The sequence below is a fragment of the Budorcas taxicolor genome, chromosome 9, assembly GCF_023091745.1.
Source record: "Budorcas taxicolor isolate Tak-1 chromosome 9, Takin1.1, whole genome shotgun sequence".
In the NCBI taxonomy this organism is placed as follows: Eukaryota; Metazoa; Chordata; class Mammalia; order Artiodactyla; family Bovidae; genus Budorcas; species Budorcas taxicolor.
The window spans coordinates 79248530-79265665 of record NC_068918.1 but is presented as its reverse complement, the minus strand read 5'-3'; the positions used below and the strand labels follow the sequence as shown (position 1 = coordinate 79265665).

At 42.6% G+C, this 17136-nt stretch overlaps 1 protein-coding gene and 1 non-coding gene across 2 annotated transcripts in view; both read right to left on the bottom strand.

Annotated features, from left to right (window-relative positions):
• The window catches only part of MTHFD1L (methylenetetrahydrofolate dehydrogenase (NADP+ dependent) 1 like), a 173528-nt gene that overhangs the window by 145548 nt on the left and 10844 nt on the right, over positions 1-17136 (bottom strand). The window contains exons 6-7 of the mRNA XM_052645507.1: positions 15730-15830; positions 13910-14046 (exon numbers count right to left, since the gene is read on the bottom strand). Of these exons, the coding sequence (XP_052501467.1) occupies positions 13910-14046; positions 15730-15830 (238 nt within the window). The remainder of the gene's footprint in view (positions 1-13909; positions 14047-15729; positions 15831-17136) is intronic.
• Positions 14634-14768, bottom strand: LOC128053632 (small nucleolar RNA SNORA70). Its single transcript, XR_008199949.1, has one exon. It is a non-coding gene; the product is annotated as a small nucleolar RNA SNORA70 (small nucleolar RNA).

Sequence of the window (17136 nt, the reverse complement as noted above, 5' to 3'; positions counted from 1 at the left end):
GCAATATTACCAGCAAGGAGAACAAACCCATCAATCCTAAAAGAAATCAGTACTGAATATTCATTGGAAGGCCTGATGCTGAAGCTGACGCTCCAATACTTTGGCTACCTGATGCAAAGAACTGACTCAGAAAATACCCTGACGCTGGGAAAGATTGAAGGCAGGAGGAGAAGGAAACGACAGAGGATGAGATGGTTAGGTGCCATCACCAACTTGATGGACAAGAGTTCGAGCAAGCTCCGCGAGTTGGTGATGGACAGGGAAGCCTGGCGTGTTACAGTCCACGGGGTCGCCAAGAGTCAGACACGACTGAGCCACTGAACTGAACCGAGTGCGTTATGGTCACATGGGTGGGTTCTCAACAGATGGAGCTGAAAAGCGGCTAGACTTGTAGGTGCTTTTGTTTTTAGGGGAAAAATGTGTCCTTATGGAAAGAGGATTTTAAATGTCTGATAAGAAAACATATGGGATCCCTAGGTGGCACTAGGGGTAAAGAATCTGCTTGCCAATGCAGGAGATACAAGAGATGCAGGCTTGATCCCTCGATCAGGAAGGTCCTCTGGAGTGGGAAATGGCAACCTGCTCCAATATACTTGCCTGGACATTTTCATGGACAAAGAAGTCTGGCGGGCTACAGTCCACAGGGCCGCAGAGAGTTGGACACAACTGAGCGACTAAGCAGCAGCAAGAAAATATACGAGTTCCTTTACCACTGCAGACAGTCAACCACAGAAAGACTCGAGAGTAACGCAGATTGTTTAACACCTGTTGTAAGTGATCAGCAGACAAGAAACGCCATTTCCACGCTCAACGGTGGCAAACACAGAACATGTTAAACTATCTACAGAAAAGGAGTTAATATGGACAAGACTGCAATGCTCATTTTGGAAAAAGCAAGGATCACAGGTTCACTCGAGTCCCCTAAGAGAGCTTAGTTTCCTACACGTGGTATCTTCGGTACAACCTGTTCTTTTCATTACCTATAAATCTCAGAAATCTCATTCCGACCCCTTAACTGCATACCTAGACTCAACTCGAAAGCGGGCTGTGCGAATAAGCAACCGGAGGACAGTCAATCCCCAGAGAAAAGAGGAAAATCTCCTCCCAGTCATGATTGCAATGGAGATGCTAATTCTTTCTGGAAAGGAAAAGTGCTAGATGCTTAAATCAATAAATAAGCCACAGAGGCCCAGGCAAGGTTTTTTTTAATGAGCTACAATTCAAGGAGAATTATCATCTCACTGGCTGTTTCTACTTTCTTCCTCCCTAATGGGAAGGACCTCGGCCAAAGCCTGGCTTTAAACTTTACTCATAACAAAATATTGCCTTCTCTGCTGAGGCCTGAGTGGAAGCAGCTTAGAGTGTACCGCCCACTCCCCAGGCGGAAGACCAAATGTTAAAACAATCGCCAGACACAGATATGCAGGCATTTAGTGTGGAGCACGTGGGAATGCTGGAGGGTTTAGATACCGTGAAAACTATTTTTCTTGAAGTTTTTCTTTTCAGGGGGTGGAAGTAGGGGTGAAAAGTCTCAGAATATGGAGGGGGAGAGAGAGGACGGATAGGAGAGAGAGGACTTGCAATGTTATAAGGAACATCATAGTTTCATACTTAGCAAAGGAAATGCATTTTTTAAGTGGAAACTATGGGAAAGACAGCCGCACATTTCTGGCCAGAAGAGAGGAATTTATCTTCTGCTATCAGTGATTTTATAAGGGCATATATGAACCTCAGGTACGGGGTTTGTATGCATACAGAAAGCTGGGATAGGTTTTAAAAGAAGAATCGTGATTGAACTACCTGAGACCTAACAAACTTGCTTCTACATCCTTCAAATATTATGGACAGAGCTCTGTAAACAAAGTTCAAAATGAAAAACATCACTTTTGAGAAAATCAGCTGGTGCTCTCTCCAGTCAACGACATGCGTCTGAATTTACACTGACTGGAGAGAATGAAAGAGACCCAGGATTCTTCAGTGAATGGACTCATTCACCTCCACTTGGGTACTCCATTTGGGGCAGACACTGAGGTTGCTGAGGATCAGAAAATAAAGATCCCAGACTACAAGATTTGAGAGCTAGGATCTTCCCGATGAAGGGGCAGGACAAACCACTGAACTGTGGAAAAGAAACACTCTACTTCTAAGTATTTTGCCCACACAGTTGGTAAAATACTTAAAAAACCGGCTAATGTTTAACATCCAGCAGCCCCCATGCAATGGCCTGGCAGCTGTCACAGTTAAGTACAGGGTGGGGTCCCCAGGGAGGGAGGGGTCCCCAGGGAAGGAGGGGTCCCCAGGGAGGGAGCGTGGGAGGTGATCTGGCCCTTGTTCTTTCACTTTCAATGAACTGGGACACTCTGCGGTTACTGCGAGCCGCCAAGAGGCTTTATAGATCACATTATGTTCTGCACAAGAGTCTTCACAGTGCTCTGTGATGACAGTGGGTGTCTGTGAAATCTCATGGGGCCTGGAGGCCCCATGGCTGTCTCATGGCAAAGTCCTAACGAGAGTGAGGTGTCTTGCTTTTTTATGAAAACTCACTTTCTTTCAATAAAGGCCTAATTCTTGAATTTGCTGGCCTTTTCCTGACAACAGCTAAGCAGCTGTCAGACTGGGCTACCCTGCCTGCCCTCGCTGCATCCGCTGTGTTTTAGGACGATGACGCTGGAGGCTGGATTGAGAAGGGCTGGGGGAGGTGAGAGGGAAAGCATGGTACAAGCAGCAGGCAGAGGACACCTCTGTAGGAAGCTGGATGCCTGGAACGGAGAAAGGAAAGGAGGATGGGGATGCAGGGTGGGATTTGCCAGCATCAGAGATGTAGCTAAACGCTGAGGCTTGGATAAGATCTCCGAGGGAAACAGGTAGAACGGGAAGAAAAAGGTGTCTAAGGCATCCCTCAGCACTCACCTTAAATGACAAAGGAAGAGGAAGAAGTGACGTGACTCTGGACACGTCTGGTCTTCCCAACCCAGGAGTCAGGGGAGGAGGACTGGGTTGTCTCAAGCAGCCTCAGGAGAAAGGGTGTTGTCGACCAGTTCCAAATGATGCCCAATGGCTAAGCAAGCCAAAAGCAATTAGGAACCCTTCAGTGACTTTATTATAGAAGTGGGCATAGGCAACCATGCCTGGGCAAAATCTGCCCTTTGAGTCCAGTGTGTTCCCTCCCTATGGAGATTTCACTGAGCCAGTGAGCAGTGGTATGCTTGAGGGTTTCGGTCCTTTGCAACCCCAGGGACTGTAGCCTGGCAGGCTCCTCTGTCCATCTGTCCATGGGATTTCCCTGGCAAGAACACTGGAGTGGGTTGCCCTTTCCTCCTCCAGGGGATCGTCCCGACCCTCAAAGGGCCAATAAATAACCTTCCTTTTTCTCAAAAATTCATGTCTTACCTTATCATTTAACATACTTACTGCTCAACATATGAAAAGAGAGTATCAAAGACAGTCAGTTATGTCCCAAATGATAGAAAAGACAGTTAATCCCTCTTCAAGTTTACTTGATTCTCACATAAATTATGATGGATGATAAAAGGAAAATGCAACCTCAAATCCAGTAATGGACATACTTTGAAGGATTCATCCAGAAAAATTCCCTTTCTCACACCCTAGGAAGAAATAAAACTAAAAAGTAAGGCTGAGAAAGAGAGAGTGTGTGCTCACACCTGTGTGTGTGTATTTGTGATGAGAGATAATCTAATATGATAGAGACACAGAAGCATGTAGCACAAAAATGTGTAAGAGATCAAGTTATGGTTCCTAGATCCACAGGAAGTGAGCCTCGATTCAGAAGCAGAAGAGCCTTGTGATCTATGCTTATTCTGTGTTATTAATGTGAACTGACCCCCAACAGTGGGTAATTCAGCATTGCATTTCCTGCCACACTTGCGCTTTCTGATTCTGAACCTTGGGACGCACATTAACAGATTCCTGCATGCCACTTCCCTGGAGTAACTCTCTGGCCTCAGCTGCCTCCTCTGAGAAGTGAAGAAACTGCACTTGATAGAGAGGAACTGAGGTGCAGAGGGAAGAGCCAGCAGCAGGGGGGTTTCAAGACCTGGATTCAAGTCCAGGCTGTGCTTTTGTCATCGATGACCAGGGTCAAGGCACTGCACATAGCACCTTATTTTCAGGGTTTAACGCTAATAAGAAAATACATGAAAAGGCTTTGAAAAATGAAATCTGTACAGAAGCGTAAGGTGTTCTATCATTACAGACTAACTGCGTGTGTGTGTGCTAAGTCGCCTCAGTTGTGTCCGACTCTTTGCGACTCTATGGACTGTGGCCCTGGGGCTCCTCTGTCCATGCGATTCTACAGGCAAGAATACTGGAGTGGGTTGCCATGTCCTCCTCCAGGGGGTCTCCCCAACCCAAGGATCGAACCCAAGTCTCTTAAATCTCCTGCATTGGCAGGTGGGTTCTTTACCACTAGGGCCACTTGGGAAGACTCATAGACTATGCAAAGACCTATGCACTGGAGTATTCTAATTCTACACCCTTAGGAAGCATTTATGCTAGAAGAGTGAAACATGGAGTCAGGCTCTGCTGATGGTGTGGACAGGCAAGCAAGGACGATCCACAGGCAGACAGGAGGTGATGCCACCGGCCTGTTCCCTGCAGAGACACAGCCTGGAGCCCTTGTCCTTTTGTGCAACACACGCCTTGAACCATCTGAGACTTTACATGCCCCCTCCGGATCTTATGCCAAGTTTCAATAGATTCACTGATCCTTTTCTCAACACTGCTAAATATAAATGGCCTGATTTGGCGGCTTTTCAAAAGTTCTATTCACCATCTTCTCTGGTGTTAATAAGTAACCCAATGATCAGGCAGAAGCAAGAGTGAGAAGAAAGGGAGCTGACATCCAAAGGTGTTTTTCAATCCATTAATAGTGAAAACAGAGAAATTCAGGGGCCTACATTATCTAAGTCACTTCATCACACGTTGCTCAATAGCCTCAGTATTTACTTGGCACAAGATCTGTGGCGCCCTGGAGTCAGTGGTATCTCCTCCACTCACCCATTACACAGGGCTAGGGTCAGGGGAGGGACTCACATCAATAGGCTGGAGTGTGAATCCACACAACTGACCAGGGTGGCCCCTACCCTGCCATCTCGAAAGGGTAGACACATCCCTCCTGGAGAGTGAGCTTGCAAGGGTTGTGACAAGCTCAAAGCTCAGGGAAGAAATGGCTTCTTTTTCTTAGGAAGCTATCTGTGGGATTAGTAAGAGTGGGGATAAAAAAATGGTGAACTCAACCCAAGTCAAGTGTCTTGGACCTTGGTCCCTCTGATGTTCCCTAGCCCAAGCTGTTGGATACTTTGGGGTTTCAAAGATAATCAGACATTAAGAAATTTCTCTGGTGGTCCAGTGGTTAAGACTCTGTACTTCCAAAGCAGAGGGCACACGGATCTGATTGCTGGTTGGGGAATGACGTTCCCTTATGCTGTGGGGTATTTAAATAAATGTTAAACTTGGAAGGTTGTTTTCAAGATTGGGTTTTGTGACTATCTGGAATAAGAGCTGACATGAGACAAATGGCTAAAAATACTGGTTGTACTGCCACCGCTAATATTTTAAAATTATAAATATATTTGCTCAGTCTCTTTACTTCTCTGAGCCTCAGTTTCCTATCTCTGACATGGAAAGAGTGAGAGTCCAGCCTAATAGGATGACTGCAGAATCAACAAGGTCACATGAGTGAAGGACAATCCTGGTTCACTGTAACCCCGAACTCAATGATTATTCGATGTCCTACTGCCATTACCATATGTTACTGGTTTAAACAGCTGGAAGAAAAAAAGATCTGTCAACTGAGAATTCTATATCCAGCAAACCTGAACTTAAAAAAAAAAAAAAAAAAGAGGGGGACGGACTTCCCTGGTGATCCAGTGGTTACGATTCCACCACAGGGAGCAGGGGCTCCATTTCTGGTTGGGGAATTAAGATCCCACATGCCATGCAGTGTAGCCAAAAAAAGGAAAAAAAGAGGGAAAATTTAATACATTGGCATATTAAAAAAGTAGAAGGAGTTCATTTGCCATTAGACCTGCTCTACAAGAAGTGGAAAGACACTAGTTAACTCCGAGCCCTGTGAGGAAATACAGATTTCCAGAAAAGTCCGTATTCTTTTTTTTTTTTGGTTTGAAACTACAGTTGTAATTTCCTACCTGATTTAAGACAAATGTATTAAAAGTTGTATTAAAAAACAAAAGTATAGAAAAAAGAAAAAGCACTCATGTAAATGGCTAACCTAGTCCAGTTTAAAAGCTAACGTTTCCCCACCAATCCTGGGAAAGGAGTATTTTTTCAAGCTCTCCTATGTATAATACACATATATTTAGAATTTCCCAATTCACTTTTTAAAGCCTTTTGTAAGGCATGCAATGTACTGAATTTAAAGTGGAAAATGACTCTGATAATTTAACTTTTGCTCAAAAAGCTTGGCCTACTTTGATCCTTCAAGTGTGAAAGACCTATATTTTTTCCTTTACTGTTAGTGCTAGTTTTGACAATCTCTGTGCTCAGAAGGAGAAACAAGATCCTCTGAGAAAAACAAAATAAAACCGCTCTCTTCTTTCTGGGTTATTTCTTATACACACAGCTGGGACTGACCAGATTCACTGCAGCTGGAGGCTCTTATGCCATCCTCCTCCAGCTGTGTCAGAAGAGGCTTTTCAGCCAGCAGAGCGTATGGGTGTGTGTTTCTATGTGGGTGTGTGTGTGTGGGTGTGTGTGTGTGTGTGTGTGTGTAGAGGGTGGAGAGCACAGCCCTGAGGTGCCTGCCAGCCTCCCTATCCTGAAGAGAGGAACCACTCTGTCTCACAAATACTCACTACAGAACATTTCTTTCTGGCATCAGGGTGAACTCTCTGGGGGTGAGAAAGAGGACATCTCTAAATGTAGGCCAATTCTCACGAGGCAGATGGCTGTCACCTCCTACATCAGGGTGTCATTCCACTCCAGGGTCCTGAGGAGCTGAGTAAAGGGCCTACGTCTGGGTGCAGGAAGGAGGGTGATTCCTTAGCTCAAACCAAATATGTCATACCCAATGCTTTAGCTTACCAACAGCTGATACTCTACAGAGCGTGGCTAATCTGGACCAATGCCCAGACATTCCTCTCCTCCCATCATGTAAATGCAGAATGCATCTCAAAGCCCAAAAGTGATGCTCCAGAACGAAGCAGAAAATGTATTCTTAACTGTCAATGATGCACTCAGAAGGGCATAAATGATAGCTTCCAAACACAGAAGTCCACTCTGTTTTGTGCAGTTCTCTAAAAAGGCAAATCTCAATCCCTCACATTCTGGGTCCACAAAAGTTTTATATGTAATCAGTAAGCAAAGCAAGGAGATCAAACCCGTCAATCTTAAAGGAAATCCACCCTGAATATTCACTGGAATGACTGATGCTGAAACTGAAGTTCCAATACTCTGGCCACCTGATGCGAAGAGATGATTCACTGAAAAAGACCCTGATGCTAGGAAAGATGGAGGGCAAGAGGAGAAGGGGACAAGAGGGGATGAGATGGCTGGATGGCATCACTGATTCAGTGGACATGAGTTTGAGCAAACTCTAGGAGATAGTGAAGGACAGGGAAGCCTGGTGTGCTGCAGTCCATGGGGCTGTAGAGTCAGGCATGACTGAGCAACTGAACAACAACAATATTCAAAGACTATCCTGAGATTGTTAGGTTGTTGATAGAGATGAAATCCATTTCTATTTAGCTAACTTGATGTAAATATCCCTCAAAATCACAGGAAGGCATACTATTCCTAGAAAGAGTGATTGGTAAACCAGGAATTCCCAGGGGACGTGACCTGATGTGAAGAGGCTTCTGAGGGGACACAGGCATCAGGGAAGGAAGAGGTCCATAGCCGCAGAGTTGAGGACCAGAAGGCAGGCCACTCTCAGGGACACTTTCTCTTAGTTTTGTTTTTCATTTGGTTTCCTCGGCCTCCACGTATTGTTGGGAGACCTCACAGACAGACTGACTCTCTCCTTATACCCAGCCATACATTGGAAGCATGTGTGCTAGGCTTTAAATAAGAAACCCTGGGTCCTACATTTTTATTACCTCCTCACAAGGGATTGACCCACTGGCCTTTCCATCTCCACATCAAGGATCAACTGCACATCTGTATGGTGAAACTTGCCAGTGTCCTTCCTGACTCACCATCCGCCGCAGCCAAGCTATTACTGGGGATGTTAACAGGTGCCAAGTCCTGCACTAAGCAAACTGACAGGATCACTGAATTCTCACAGCAGCCCCGAGAGGCCTGGAGTATTAAAATCCCTGTTCAACACATGAAGAGACAGACTCAGAGAAGTTAAACAACAACGAAGGCTTGAATCCAGAGCTGTTTGCACCAAAGCCTGTTGTATTGCTTCCCGAGAACACAAATGTTATCCAAGCGTTCCAAAGACAGTTCCTACTGGTTGCAGCAGGTCATGACTGCTTCAAGGTCATCCCAGATTTGGAAGGCTACATGTAGTTTCAGAAGTGGTAAACAGGGCTCCAGTGTTACAGTCACCACCTTATCCCTAAAACCCTCACCCCTCTGCTTCTCGAAATGCCCTACCAGACGGCCAACAGGGCATCCTGTCCCATGTTAGGTACAAACAGGCACGAAATCATTGCTTTTCAAAGATAATATCGCGTGACCTCACAGCTATACTACTTTGCTCATTCTTTTTTCCCCTTGATATTTGTCACTGTTCATAATGAGAAGTTAAACAGGCCATCATCTTAAAATGTACTTACAATGCACTATAATCTTAAAATACATTGTTGATGGCATTAGAAAACAAATACCAATCTACTGTAAAATGTATACTTTCACTGTTTTTCAGTGAAGGCTTTCGAGGTGTGCGATAAGGGTGGACACAGCCTGCCCCATTCAGGTCTCCCAGCACTAATCTGTGTCTGGATATTCTTTGCACCGTTATCAGTTGCTATCACCATGGTCTGCCGAGGGCCCGATGACCCTCTGAAACCAGGCCCGGCAATGGTCTGTGTTTCAGAAATAAAATATAGGAATGAAGTGAAATAAAAGTCGCTCAGTTGTGTCTGACTCTTTGCTACCCCGTGGACTGTAGCCTGCCAGGCTCCTCTGTCCATGGAGTCCTCCAGGCCAGAATACTGGAGTGGGTAGCCATTCCCTTTTCCAGGGGATCCTCCCAATCTAGGGATGAAACCCAGATCTCCCTCACTGCAGGTGGATTCTTTGCTATCTGAGCCACCAGGGGAGTCCAAAATATAGGAATAGTGAAAAGTCAGAAGTGAGAGACAAGGGCAGTGCTAGCTGCTAGTGCAAAGAAAGGAAAGAAACAGCCTTTATTCCGTGGTGGGAGGGGAGCCTGCTATGTGTAAGCGGACCATGTAGAGGTGGCCAAACAAAGTTTAAGGACAATTATGGGAAAGCTCAGCAGTGGTCACAGGACTGGAAAATGTCAGTTTTCATTCCAATCCCAAAGAAAGGCAATGCCAAGAATGTTCAAACTACAATACAACTGTGCTCATTTCACATGCTAGCAAGGTAACGCTCAAAATCCTTCAAGCTAGGCTTCCGCAGTACATGAACCAAGAACTTCTAGATGTAGAAGCTGGATTTAGAAAAGTCAGAGGAAGCTTTGGCAGAGGTCAAATTGCCAACATCCACTGGATCACAGAAAAAGCAAGACAATGCCAGCAAAACCTCTATTTCTCCTTCACTGACTTCTCTGGCTTCGCTAACACCTTTGACTGTGTGGATCACAACAAATTGTGGAAAATTCTTCAAAAGATGGGAATACCAGACCACTTACCTGCCTCCTGAGAAACCTGTATGCAGGTCAAAAAGTAACAGTTAGAACCAGACATGGAACAACGGACTGGTTCCAAATTGGGAACAGAGTACATCGAGGCTGTATGCTGTCACCCTGCTTATTTAACGTCTATGCAGAGTACATCATGCGAAGTGCCGGGCTGGATGAATCACAAGCTGGAATCAAGACAGCCAGGAGAAATAACAATCTCAGATATGCAGATGACACCACCCTAACGGTAGAAAATGAAGAGGAACTAAAGAGCCTCTGGATGAGGAGAATGAAACCGCTAGCTGAGAACTCAATGTTCAAAAAACTAAGATCATGGCATCCAGTCACATCATTTCATGGCACATGGAAAGGGAAAAAGTGGAAACAATGGCAGAATTTATTTTCTTGGCTCCAGAGGCACTGCGGACAGTTAACGGCAGCCATGAAAATAAAAGACGCTTGCTCCTTAGAATAAAAGCTATGATAAACTTAGAGTATTAAAAAGCAGAGACATTACTTTGTCAACAAAGGTCTGTATAGTTAAAGTTATGGTTGTTCCAGTAGTCATATACGGCTATGACAGCTGGACCATAAAGAAGGCTGAGTGCCAAAGAATGCATGCTGTTGAACTGTGGTGCTGGAGAAGACTCTTGAGAGTCCTTGGACTGCCAGGAGACAGAACCAGTCCATCCTAAAGGAAATCAACCCTTAATATTCACTGGAAGGACTGATGCTGAAGCTGAAGCTCCAATACTTTGGCCACTTGATACGAAAAAGTGACTCACTGGAAAAGACCCTGATGCTGGGAACGATTAAGGGCAAAAGAAGAGGGTGACAGAGGATGAGACAGTTGAATGGCATCACCGACTCAGTGGATATGAGTTTGAGCAAGCTCCATGATATAGGGAAGCCTGGCTTGCTATAGTACATGGGGTCGCAAAGAGTCAGACAAGACTTATCGACTAAACAAAAACAATGAAAAGCCTGGAATCTTTCTTGCCATATTTTTGGCTATAAAGTCGAAGCAATAAAAGCAATGAAAGTTGCCAGTCTCTAAGATTCACAGTGGTACTGCTATAAGTACCAAGGAGTTAAAAAAAAAAAAAGTGTGTGCAATGTCAGCTTTTAAAGAGAACCTCCATAGATACAGGAAAATCAGAATGTTACCTAATTTCTAGATTATCAAGAGAGTAAAGCTTTGCAATCATGGTTCTCAAAGTTAGAATAAGCTTTATCCAAATAGTCAAGGTGATTTATCTCCATAATAAAAAAGTACTTTGAAAGATATCTTTGTTTTTCCAAAATACAGATACAACTAGCAAAACTATCTGTGACAGCTGTGAAAACACTGAATTGCCAATGAAGGCATTTTTCTCTTTTTCGTCACAGCTGTTCAGTTCAGGGCAAGTTTACTGTCCTCTTCCACTAAGCGTCCCAACCCGGAATTCTGGGCTTTAAAGTACAAAACACTGTCTCTGAATTTTCTTGAATAGCCTGCCACCATGTGGTGACCACTGAAAAATCACATAGTAATTGCAAGATCATGTTCCAGGACTGTTTTCGAACAAGAAAGAACAAGATACATCAGATCCACTTGCCATTCAAACATTACATACATACATACATACATACATACACTGGCCATTCAAACATTACAACTCTCAGTCCAGATGCCTTGGCCCCTAGGACAGGACTACAACTTGCTAGTCTCCATCCTCACGTTGCAAAGTGAGGAACATGTATTTTCAGATTTTGGTAATTTAATGTGCTATTTAATGCACTTTTAATGTAAATTCACTTTGCTTGACATTTGTGGAATTCATAGCCAGTTTTTGAAATTAAAAACTTTATGAAACTATTTCAGACAGTAAATTGTAAAAGAATTACAATTCTTTTATACCTGGACACAGTGCCCATTGCCCGGTTTAAGAAAAGGTATGACCAACACAAGCGAAGGTCCCCTAGTCTCTTCTCCATCTACATCCACGTTTGTCCTGTCGTGGTTTTCCTGAATTGGTTCAGTTTCTGCTCATTTCCTTATTCTTTTCCTTTATATGTATGCAGCTCTAAAACGGTATACATGGTATTGACTTTAAATCTTATGCAAATAGGGTTAAATGAAATACATCCTTCTGCAACTTGCCTTATTCCAACGAATAATTTTAAAAAATTCTTTATTGATATTTATAGCTCTACGCTTCTTCAAAATTGTCTTGTTTTTGTCCTGATCTCCCATGTACATTTTAGAATCAATTTGGCTAATGCTACACAATAATATTATGTCAGGATTTTGATTCAAATATAGAGATTAATTTGGGAGAGAATCAGTATCAATATCCTTAAGAGAGTGAGTCTTCTAATCCATGAAATGGTATCTCTGCTTTTAACTGAGTCTTCTTAACGGCATGTATAAAAATTATACAATTTCTTTCAAAAGGTCAGAAATAGCCTTTGTTAAATATATTCCTGCTGCTGCTGCTGCTGTCACTTCAGTCGTGTCCGACTCTGTGTGAGCCCACAGACGGCAGCCCACCAGGCTCCCCTGTCCCTGGGATTCTCCAGGCAAGAACACTGGAGTGGGTTGCCATTTCCTTCTCCAATGCATGAAAGTGAAAAGTCAAAGTGAAGTCGCTCAGTCGTGTCCGACTCTTCGCGACCCCATGGACTGCAGCCTACCAGGCTCCTCTGTCCATGGGATTTTCCAGGCAAGAGTACTGGAGTGGGGTGCCATTGCCTTCTCCGAAATATATTCCTAGGTACCTTATATTCTCATTGTTATCATATGTTGTATTTCTTTAAAAATTAATTTTATAACTGTGGGGGGTGGTGTTTAGAAATACAATTAGCTTTTGCCTGTCGATCTTATATCCAAGAACCCAGATGAACTCTTAGTAATTCTGTTATCTGTTTTTTTTTGCATGTGTGAAGTAATTCTGATACCTTGATAGAGTCTTCTGTACCTTTTACATAAGTTTATTATTCAGGATTGAAGACATTTTGTGTTTTCCTTTCCCATCATCATTTTCTTTTTTCATATTACTGCATTGTCTAGGAATTCCCACACAATGCCAATTAGGAGTACTGATAACAGACACCTTTGTCTTTCCTAATTAAAAAAAAATGTTTCTAGGGAATTCTCTGGTGGTTCAGTTGTTAGGACTTGGTGCTTCCACTGCTGGTTTTGATCTCTGGTCAGAGAACTAAGAACTATTAACAAGAAGAAGCTGTGCAGTGCAGTCCCCCAAAAAAGCTTTTCGTATTTCACTGTTAAATGATATTTTCACTCTGTTTTTATAGACATTTTATCTGATTAAGGAATTTCTTTAAATTCCTAGTCTAAGATGACTTTTTAGAAAAATCTCATAATGAATATTAGAATTTATCTAATAACTCTTCTGTATCTACTATGGTGAAAGTATAGATTTTAATCTGATAATGTAATGAATTACATTAATACATTTTGATTGATATTAACCTCCTTTACAATCTCATGATAACCTCAACCTGGATTTTATTTTCTATTTTTCTAGTGGTAACTTCATCTATCGTCACAGGTGAAATTGGCCTGTAATTGTCCATTAGCATCTTGTCACTATCTGCACTGGGAACTCATGAGCTACAAAATGTTCTGTCTTCTCCTATCTTGTTTGACTGTGGTAGCTTATTTATAAAACTATTGTCTTTTTGTCTGCTTGTTTGATTTTTGTCTGTGAGACTGATTCAATGTCTTCAATGTTATATATACTATTCAATTTTACGTGAATCCATTTTTACAAGTTTTCAGATTTATCACCATAAAGTTGCTCATACTCGCCTTTTAAAAAAAATAGTTATTGCTTCTGTGTTTATGTATCCTTGTTCATTCCTGACATTGCTGGTGTTCTCTTTTCCTCTCAATCATATTGGCTAGTGATGTGTCTCTATTATTAGACTTTTCCAAGAACTGATTATGGCTTTGCAATAGAAATCTCTGTTCTTTGCTTTCATCCTTTGAGATTTTTCTGCTGTTCTTTCTCTAATCTCTTATATTAAAATGCTTGGTCTGTGCATTTCCAGTCCTTCTTTTCTAATATAAGCATTTGAAGATATGTTTCCAACATGAAAGATGCTTACCTTGCCTTGAAGCTGAGGTGTTTTCCACTGGGAGCTCATTGTCATGGACCCTTTTCTCTGGAACAGACATTGTAGGGTGGCTTCCAAAGACCCATGAGCTCCTATTACCAAGATCTTCTTTCCTTCTAAGCTGACACCTACCCACCAAATGAAAATTCAGTATTATAATCAAAACATCAATGTCTTTGTCCCATACAGCTTTAATGCAAGGGGTGAAAAAGCCTTTAAAGTAGGATTTACTGGTGGGTGTTAAGAAGAGGACAGTGTCTGGGCTCTCAGGAGCGCAGGGCCCACCATTTGTCCAGGGGCTGGGAATAGGGGCGTATTCAACCCCACAGCTCTCTGGGACAAGCTGCTTTTCCGCTAAGTTCTCAACTTCATCCACATTAAACTTAGTAAATCCCCATTTCTGTGGATCTTCCAGCAGCCAGGGAACTTGAACTTGACCTGCTCCGTGTTCTGCAACTTGGTGCGGATGGACATTATGACCTGGCCAATGTGGACTCTGGCCATCGCGCCCTGGTGCTTTCCAAAGGCACCATGCATACCTGTCTGGAGCCTAGACTGGGGACAGCATGCCAGACACGAATGTCCCCTGGAAAGGGCTGTCTCCAAATGGCAACTCACTCCAGTATTCTTGCCTGGAGAATTCTATGGACAGAGGAGCCCAGCGGGCTACAGTCCACGGGCTCACGACGAGTCAGACACGACTGAGTGACTGACACTTTCACTTCAAGGTCCCTTAGGGCAATCCATGCAGGCAACAGGCTTCATACACTACCCAGGAGCCTGCTGTTTGCAGCCACTGCACACCAGGACTCCCCATCGAAAATAGCATCGTCTGCTTAATTGGCTGCAAAAAAATAGCCTTTTAAAACTTGGCCCTCTGGGCACCAGACTTACAATGACTATAAGCCGTAATTTATTCTTTCTGTGCAAATTTTATGGTGGGGTGATACAGAATCATCATCTAATTATTCATATGATGGAAAGACACTGTCTATTCGGATTATCTCAGAGATTTGAGGTTAATGACTATTGTCCTAAAGGTGTATCTTGAAATTTAGTCTTCTAACAAAGCTTTGGTATATATTTTAGAATTTTTGTTTACTCATTGCACATTTGGGCATAGGGGAAGGACACTGGTGTCTTTTTTACTCAAGCTAGTGCAAAGAAAAATTAAGTTTATTAAATTTTTATGTATTCAGTTATAAAGTCCTTAACTATAGGAAAGACTCAGTAATAATTTACTTGTTAAATGTGATAACTAAGAAATTATTCATTTCTATATCACTGACATGAAAGGAGAGAAAGATGGAAATTAAATACTGATACTGAAAGCGATACTATTCACTGATAAATCCTAATCTAGGTTTCTATACCCTAAACCATATCTAACAGTCATTTAAACTATATATCTAACAGTCTATATCTAACAGTCATTTAAGCTTTAAATATAAATTTTATCTAGGTCTACACACTGACAGATTTGAGGAGTTGAAACTTGAAATGTCTTTCACGGTGGTTATTTTGAGAGTTTCATGAGAGACACTGAGAAAATGTTTAACACGTAATGTGTTAATGTGTTATTTAATGTTTAACAAGGTTAATCATTTACCTTTACCAATTTCTCTTTAAAATTATAATAGTCTTATTAGAAAATCTTCCATAGTCGTATGTATCTGATGAGAAACAAAAAAGGCTGACACTGAATATCACTTCAGTGTTTCAATAAGAATCTTCCAGAAACAAATCTTTACTAAAACTCACGTGAATACCAAAAAACATAGAACAGCAACGTTTCTGAGGGAGCATTATACCTGACTTTTCAAGAAGTTCGATTATAGCTCTGGCCACAGGTGAAATAAAACACTCATGGGCATCTCCTCGGACCAACTTCCCCAGGTTGACATCCGTTAATCTGAATCCAAAAGCAAGGGAACAAGTGAGTTAAAACTTGGCCCAAACTCACTCATCTGTAAAGTACATGTATTAATCCCAAATAACAGCCAAGTCAATATTTGATATAATGAAAAGAAGTTTATTTTGTAAAACAGGTCAAGAAAAAATTAACTATAAAACTCTCTCTGTACTCGTTTGGGCCTCCCTCCCTCCCAGCTCTGCAGTGTGTACCTGCATGACACATTAACCAGAGTTCCTCAAAGACAAGACTGCCTGCTCAACTGAAAAGATAACTTTTTAAAATTCCGACACTAGCCATGTAACTTCTTAAAAGAACAGCGTTGTTTCTCAGCTCTGTAGGGGGTCAGGGTGACTTGGGGTTCATCTGGACTATGGGGCTTCCCCGGTGGCTCAGATGTAAAGAATCAGCCTGCAATGCAGGAGACCCAGGTTCAGTCCTTGGCTCAGGAAGATCCTCTGGAGAAGGGCATGACAACTCACTCCCGTTTTCTTGCCTGGAGAATTCCAGGGCCAGAGGAGCCTGGTAGGGGGCTACAGTCCATGGGGTCTCAAAGAATCAGACACAACTGAACAACTAACACTTTCATTTTCTTCTCATCGGGACTCTGCACCCTTAGTGAATTTTATGTAAAGCATCAGTGTGTCATTGTGATGTGTTATCCTTTCTCTCAACAATGTGTATGATTATGTGACTTCTATCCCTGTGACTATCTGACTTCTATCTATATGACTATATGACTGTCTCTGACTTCTAACAGAGGAACAGTTCTCAGAGCTTCCTGAGAATCTGTTTGCTGGGTTATAATCCTTGATTTGACTCAAATAAAATTCTCTTTTATTCCTTTTAACTTGATAGTTTACTGAATTTTTGTTGACAGATAGGATATATTAAATAATTAAATAGAAATTAAAGAGTGGGCAAGAAAAACAAATATAAAATAAAGAGAGGGCAGGAATAGAGGCCATCAGCTTTTTAGAGCGGCCCTTCAGGCAATGCTAATGTGGTCCCTACGGGTGTTCTGATCTTGCTTGGACAGCACGCCTGCAGCTTCAAGCCATGTAGGGCTTCTCTGCACAGCTCCAGGAAGCTCATTTCAGTGGACTATGGAGGAGGGTGGCCCTGGATGTGTACATCGCCATGGTCCTAAAGCCAAGCCCACTTTACCCTGAGGGTATTACATCTCCATCAGTATCAAAGTCCAGAATCAATTCTAGAAATTGGGGAGTGACCTCACAAGATTTGGATTCAAGGTCTGACCCCCACTTGACATCAGTACTCATCTCCTGTAGAAATCAAGAGAAAA